The sequence below is a fragment of the Mastomys coucha genome, unplaced genomic scaffold (genome assembly GCF_008632895.1).
Source record: "Mastomys coucha isolate ucsf_1 unplaced genomic scaffold, UCSF_Mcou_1 pScaffold23, whole genome shotgun sequence".
Classification (NCBI taxonomy): Eukaryota; Metazoa; Chordata; class Mammalia; order Rodentia; family Muridae; genus Mastomys; species Mastomys coucha.
In genome coordinates, this window is record NW_022196906.1 from 29,668,382 (window position 1) to 29,675,918 (window position 7,537).

The following is a 7,537-nucleotide window of genomic DNA, read 5'->3' on the forward strand; positions in this document are numbered from 1 at the left end:
GTTTTTTTTTTTTTGTGTTGCTATTCCAAATGAATTTGAGAATTGCTTTTTCTAAATCTATGAAGAATTGAGTTGAAATTTTGATGGGGATTGCCTTGAATCTGTAGATTGCTTTAGGCAAGATGGCCATTTTTACAATATTATTCCTGCCAAACCATGAACATGGGAGATCTTTTCATCTTCTGAGGTCTTCTTCAATTTCTTTCCACAGAGACTTAAAGTTCTTGTCATACAGATTCTTCACTTGTTTGGTTAGAGTCACATTAAGATATTTTATGTTGTTTGTGACTATTGTGAAGAGTGTTGTTTCCCTAATTTCTTTCTCAGCCTGTTTATCCTTTGTGTATAAGAAGGCTACTGAGTTGAGTTAATTTTAAATTCTGTCACTTCGCTGAAGCTGTTTGTCAGGTTTAAGAATTCTCTGGTAATATTTTTGGGGTCACTTTTATAAACTATCATATCATTTGCAAATAATGATATTTTGATTTCTTCCTTTCAAATTTGTATCCCTTTGACCTCTTTTTGTTGTTTAATTGCTCTGGCTTGGACTTTGAGTACTATAATGAATATGAAGGGAGGGAGTGGGCAGTCTTGTCTAGGCCCTGAATTTAGTGGAATTGCTTCAAGTTTCTCTCCATTTACTTTGATGTTGGCTACTGGTTTGCTGTATATTGCTTTTACTGTGTTAAGTTCTTGGCCTTGAACTCGTGATCTTTCCAAGACTTTTACCATGAAGGAGTGTTGAATTTTGTCAAAAATTTTCTCAGCTTCTAATGAGATGATCATGTGTTTTTTTTTCTTTTAGTTTGTTTATATAATGGATTACATTGATGGATTTCCACATATTGAACCATCCCTGCATCCCTGGGATGAAGCCTACTTGATCTTGATGGATCTGGATGGTTTTGATGTGTTCTTGGATTCAGTTTGCAAGAATTTATTGAGTATTTTTGCATCGATATTCATAAGGGAAGTTGGTCTGATGTTCTCTTTCTTTCTTGGGTCTTTGTGTGGTTTAGGTATAAGTGTAATTGTGGCTTTATAGAATGAATTCAGTAGCATTCCTTCTGTTTCTATTTTGTAGAATAGTTTGAAGAGTATTGGTATTAGGTCTTTGAATGTATGATAGAATTCTCCATTAAACCCATCTGGTCCTGGATTTTTTTTTTTTTTTTTTTGGTTGGAGATTTTTAATGACTGCTTCTATTAGGTTAGGTGTTTAGATGGCTTATCTGATTCTGAGTTAACTTTGGTACCTCAGATCTGTCTAGAAAATTGTCCATTTCATCCAGATTTCCCAGTTTAGTTGAGTATAGGCTTTCGTAGTAGGGTCTGATAATTTTTTGAATTTCTTCAGTTTCTGTTGTTATATCTCCCTTTTCATTTCTGATTTTTAAATGTGGATATTGTCTCTGTGCCCTCTGGCTAGTGTGGCTAAGGGTTTATCTATCTTGTCGATTTAAAAAAAGACAGCTTCTGGTTTTGTTGATTCTTTTTATAGTTCTTTTTGTTTATCCTTGGTTGATTTCAGCCCTGAGTTTGATTATTTCCTGCTGTCTACTCCTCTTGCGTATATTTGCTTCATTTTGTTCTAGAGCTTTCAGGTGTGCTGTCAAGCTGCTAGTGTATGCTCTCTCCATATTCATTTTTTGGAGGCCCTCAGAGCTATGAGTTTTTCTCTTAGCACTGCTTTTATTGTGTCCCATAAGTTTTGGTAGTTGTGCCTTCATTTTCATTAAACTCTAAAATGTCTTTAATTTCTTTCTTTATTTCTTTCTTGACCAAGTTATCATTGAGTAGAGCATTGTTCATCTTCCATGTGTCTATGGCTTTCTGTTGTTTATGTTGTTATTGAAGACCAGCATTATTCTGGTAGGATGCATTGCATTATTTCAATCTTCTTGTATCTGTTGAGCAATGTTTTGTGACTGATTATATGATCAGTTTTGGAGAAGATTCTATGAGGTGCTGAGAAGAAGGTATATTCTTTTGTTTTAGGATGAAATGGTCTATAGATATCTGTTAAATTCGTTTGTTTCACAACTTCTGTTAGTTTCATGGTGTCTCTGTTTAGTTTCTGTTTCCATGATCAGTCATTGCTGAGAGTGGGATGTTGAAGTCTCCCACTATTATTGTATGAGGTTCAAGGTGTGCTTTGAATTGTAGTAAAGTTTCTTTTATGAATGTGGGTGCGCTTGCATTTGGAGCACAGATGTTCAGAATTTAGAGTTCATTTTGGTAGCTTTTTCCTTAAACGAGTATGAAGTATCCTTCCTTATCTTTTAAAATAAATTTTGGTTGAAAGTAGATTTCATTTGATATTAGAATGGCTACTCCAGCTTGTTTCTTGGGAGCATTTGCTTAGAAAAAATTTCCAGCCTTTACTCCAAGGTAGTGTCTGTCTTTGTCACTGAGGTGTGTTTCCTATATGCAGCAAAATGTTGGGTCCTGTTTCTGTATCCAGTCTGTTAGTCTATATCTTTTTATTTGGGAATTGAGTCCACTGATGTTAAGAGATATTAAGTAAAAGTGATTGTTGCTTCCTGTTATTTTTGTTGTTAGAGGTGGAATTATGTTTGTGTAGCTATCTTTTTTTGGGTTTCTTGAAAGACAATTACTTTCTTGCTTTTTCTAGAGTGTAGTTTCCCTCCTTCTGTTGGAATTTTCCATCTATTATCCTTTTAATGGTGGATTTCTGAAAGATACTGTGTAAATTTGGTTTTGTCATGGAATATCTTGTTTTCTTCATCTATGGTAATTGAGAGTTTTGCTTCATATAATATCATGCACTGGCATTTGTGTTCTCTTAGGGTCTGTATGACATCTGCCCAGGATCTTCTAGCTTTTGTAGTCTTTGTTAAGAAGTCTGATGTAATTCTGATAGGTCTGCCTTTATAGGTTACTTGACCTTTTTCCTTTACTGCTTTTAACATTCTTTCTTTGTTTTGTGCATTTGGTGTTTTGGCTATTATCCTCACTTTTTAAAAATAACAATGTCTGTCTCACTACACAGCCCTGGCTGTCCTGGAAGTCACTATGTTGACTAGGTCATCTTCAAACTCATAGAGATCCACCTGTCTCTGCTTCTCAAGTTCTGGAATTAAAGGTATAATTTACAACACCCAACATGAATAAAATATTCTGATCACTGTTTTCCTTTGTTGTCAAGTGGCTCTTGCACTGTTCACGCTTACCCTTGTTTGAGTCCTTAGAACTCAGGCATTAGAGCCTACTGAATTTTATCCCATCACTGACCCTTTTGTTGCCATCAAGGTATTTCTTCTGAAACTCTCAGCTGTTTTATGGGATATAGAGATCCCTAATTTTTTTCTTTTCCATTTATAACGGTTTCTCTCCCTTTCATCTCTACTAACATTAAAAAAAATTCTTTCCTTTTTAAACTGTTAGTGTTTTAGTTACTTTTATTTCATGCTTTTCTCCCTTCATTTTATGTGCACTGGTGTTTTACCAGTATGTATGTCATATGAGGGTGTCAGATACCCTGAAACTGGATGTTCAATGCCATGTGGGTGCTGGGAATTGATACCAGTTCCTCTTGGAGAGTAGCTAGGGCTCTTGACTGTGAGACAGTAGACTGTTACAGGAAACATGATAAGGCTGAGTGGGTTCTGACACACTGGTACCCAGCTACCCACCTGAGACAGTAGGTGTCCCCTGCTCCCTACTAGATTCCTTGCCTAGAACTCATGACCACACTTCCCACATCAGTCATGTAACCCAGAACAGAGTTCTCCATGCTAATGAGGTATTTAGAAGCCCTAAGAGTTTACACAATAAGCTTCCCTTCCTGGACATTTCTTCCTGCAAATGGTATTTAATCTCTGGTTCATGAGAAGGTAGTATGCATTCATTTTCCATGATTAACAATCAATAAACAATATAGATAAAGCATGGACTGTCTCTTTAGTAAAGACCTGCTGTAGGGAGCAGCAAGAGAGCCTTCATTCTGCACCTCTGTAGTCCTGGACTTGCCATCACTGAGCTAAGCTGAAGTTCCCTAGTCCCCCAGCCCTGGGCTTGTCCTTAACTTTGTGCTGTATCTATAGAAACCATCCAAACATAACTCAATTAAAAGACAGGAGAAAAGATAAGCAGAATTAGTGAGTTGTTGGGAGAGGGAGAGAGAGAAAGGTAGAAGAGGGAGCTGGAGAGAGAGAGAGAGAGAGAGAGAGAGAGAGAGAGAGAGAGAGAGAGAGAGAGAGAGAAAGGGAGAATGAGAATGAATAAGAAAGGAAGACATGCCTTGAATAAGAGTCATGGTTTCCTTAACAATGTTTTTTTTTTTGTTTCTGTTTACCTGAAAAAAGTTGAATTTTCTCCACTTCCTACCTTTAAATTCCCTATTCTGTGAGTTATTTAGGCTGATATGGGGGTCATATTTAGTTCATTATCTTGATCTGAATTTGTAATTTCCTGCTTCATTCTTGGCTTGAAACTCTGAAGTAAGCTTGGTCTTCTACCTTCATGAAGCCTTCCCATTTCTTTAGCTTAATGTTGTATGATGTGATGGGCTGGGGAATTCACTACACTATATGTGTGCCATGCACTTGGAAGTCTGTAAGATAAAGTTATCATGTCTCTTCATCCCTTGAAACTGGGATTGTCTCTTGTCAATGTTATTTTCCTGTTTAACATCCCAGATTGCTAAAATGTGGAGAGGAAGCAGAACACCCACTTTTCAGAGGCAGAACCTACCAGCAGTAAATGGGCCTATTGTTCAGAGTCCAGGACATCACTCACAGAGTGGGAGGCCAAGGAAATGTCTTCGCTCCTGCTCCATCTCACATCCTGCCCAGAGCATAGTTCCTGAACACTTGCTGGATACTGACTGTTTATCGCATTCCTCTTTTCTTTATTGTTTTCCCCAAACACATGGACTGGCTACTGTTTCTCTTGCTTCCAGGAGTCCTGATTTTGTACAAGTCTCATTCAATGGGTGAGTGTAATGGCAGGGAAACAAAAGGGGCAGAGCTAGAGGGTATGGGAGGGATATCCTCAGCATCATGATTGGAAAGGGCAGGGGCTACAAGGACAGCATTAGATCCAGGTCTCTGAATTTTCTGGCTGTCACAATCCCATTTCCCACCTTGAAAGCTTTTCCTGGGCATCTTGATGTTCAAAAACTCCACTATAATCTGGTTCTAGGGAGGTATTGTGATGTACTTGGGAGGGAGGAAGGTGGGGAGGGTGATACAAATCATCAAGGGAATACAAAATTTCTCTCAACTGAGGTACAAATCTTGGAAAGCAAGTGAAATGGGATCTCTTCTTTCTTGTCTCCACTGCATCCCTGGTCTTTTTTTCTCAACCTTCTTTTAGCAGCAATACCAATCCTATTGTTATGATATAATATCTATGCCCTGTAGGGGAACCCATTTTTTGCACTTCCTGTGATGTATATGTTGACAAAACCTGCACAAGAAACTTGGGGATCTGTTATCCCAGATATCCTGACTTTGCATGCCAAACCAAAGAAGTATATATTCAACTTAACAATGGAGGTGAGGCAAGGGGAGGTGAAAGAGACTGATTTTATGATTTGGCTTATGGAGAATAAGAGCACTAGATCTGGAATCATATCTGCTTGTGGCATCAGCATTGCCATTGACTGAGCTGATGGCATGAGACATGTTCCTTCCATCCTGAGTTCAAAGTTCTCATCTATACAATGATATATTTTAGTAGGTAGACTTCATATTACTAATCATGTCTCTTTTTTAGTGACTTAAACTAACATATCAGTTTGTTACATCTCCTCTGTAATAAATATGTGTGTGTGCTGTGGGGTGGGTAGGGGTAGGTAATCTTGGGAAGAAACCTTTTATCTGTTGTAGAGTCTTTAGTTTCAAACTGGAAGGGGAAGGATGGACATCTCAATTACATTTACCCTCATTGGTAAAGCCTGAATATTTATGTCAATGCTCTATTTTCTTTAGAATATCTGTACAAATATTCTGTCTTGGGCTGCCCAAGAAGATGTATGGAGTACGTGCGCTTCATCAAGTTTGAGAAAAATATCTTCTCCTGCTGCAATGAAAGCTACTGCAACAGTTTTCTAGCCAAAGATACTCCATTCAAAGGAAATAATTTTGTCTAAGTTTCTCTTTTGGTTTGCAGGGTCCTCCTACTAGCCACATCTTATTCATTTCTTCTTGAACAAGCTTTAATGTTTGGAAGTTTCTTCACTCCCATCCAACACCCACAGTCTGCTGAGAGTCAAAGGGCACAAGACAAATGAGCTGTGGACAAAGGAGGAGGTGGTGGAACTTTGAAATGCAACCTGGGCCCTTGTCAGATCCATTAGGCATAAAGTTCTGCTATTCTGATTGGAGGCAAACCCTAAGTTAAAGTGTGTATGTGGAAAGGAGATTATGTTGGGTGGGGATATTTGTTACAACCCACATAAGTTATCAAAACTGTTATAATAAATAATATGAACATATGCAGAGAATTCATGGGCTGTTTCCATAGCAGACCAGATTAAAAAGGAGAAGATTGTCTGTTGAAAGTGGTCTATCAAAGGTTCCCCAAATGTGTATCTGATACTACCTGAGCTAGTGAATTCTTTGTTTCAGAGGATTCTAGATTAAAACTCAAAACAATTCCAAGGTAAAACCAACACAAAGTTTATTGGCAAATATTACAGAATCTGAATTGAGAGGAGCCTCATCACTGGATACTATTGATTCTAAGAGGCCTGGGTTTTATTTTGGGCTTGAGTATTCCATCCAGTGATCTTATTGTTCAATTGGACATAAGGTGTGCATGCATTACCTCTGAGTACAGAGATCAGGCTCTCTGCTTCTTTCTATGAGCTTGGAAACGGCTGCACTAGGATACCTGTCTGAAAAAGCTGTGATAGTGGCTCTGTCCTAGTGTACTAGATGGAGCTCAGTCTAAAGGTAAAACATAAGGTCTGCTCTGTTTTCTGTAAGTACAGTTTTCCCTGGGAGTGTGCATGGCTTTCAAAATTCTCTTGTTTCCATAGCTGTCATTTTCACTAAGAATTGGCTCCAGCTTATTCTCCAAGTATTTAACCCCACCTTAACCTATTGTATGTCTCAGTCAGTGATCTCTTGTCGTAGGGAGCTATGTTTCTTTCAGCTTTCTTGTGGCTTTTGTAAAAACTTCCTATTGCTTTCCTGATAAATTCTGTTTTGGATGAAACAGATAATGATACCTTCTGCCACTGCTTTAAGTAAGTACACTGATTCATTAGGACAAATACAACACAAAAGAAAACTGGGTCCAAAACCAACAAAAAGGCCAAAAAATTTCAGACCATTTTGAAAACCCCTTTCCTCATGATAGAACATTTGTTTGGCTTTTGTAGACTTCTGGTCTACAAATCCCAGAAAGTTCATTTGTTTGTCTGTTTTCTGAGAGTCATAGCACATGAAGCTTATGTCTCTTTGCTGCTCTCACTTCTTATTTATTTATTTATTTATTTATTTATTTATTTTATTAGATATTTTCCTTATTTATATTTCAAATGATATCAGCTTTCCCAGTTCCT

The 7,537-nt window shown here is 37.7% G+C and overlaps 1 protein-coding gene across 1 annotated transcript; it reads left to right on the forward strand.

Moving 5' to 3' along the window:
- The first annotated feature begins 4,804 nt into the window (after positions 1-4,804).
- LOC116073482 lies at positions 4,805-6,429 on the forward strand. Its single transcript, XM_031345423.1, has 3 exons — positions 4,805-4,957; positions 5,388-5,522; positions 5,958-6,429. The coding sequence occupies exons 1-3, from the start codon at positions 4,894-4,896 to the stop codon at positions 6,116-6,118; spliced, it is 360 nt and encodes a 119-aa protein (XP_031201283.1). The 5' UTR covers positions 4,805-4,893; the 3' UTR covers positions 6,119-6,429.
- Positions 6,430-7,537: the final 1,108 nt, after the last annotated feature.

Bases quoted from the DNA above. Each gene is read 5' to 3' on its own strand.
- LOC116073482 (XM_031345423.1), top strand. From the start codon at position 4,894: ATGGACTGGCTACTGTTTCTCTTGCTTCCAGGAGTCCTGATTTTGTAC. The intron at 4,958-5,387 runs GTGAGTGTAATG...TATGCCCTGTAG, and splicing joins GTACAAGTCTCATTCAATGG to GGGAACCCATTTTTTGCACT. The intron at 5,523-5,957 runs GTGAGGCAAGGG...TATTTTCTTTAG, and splicing joins TATTCAACTTAACAATGGAG to AATATCTGTACAAATATTCT.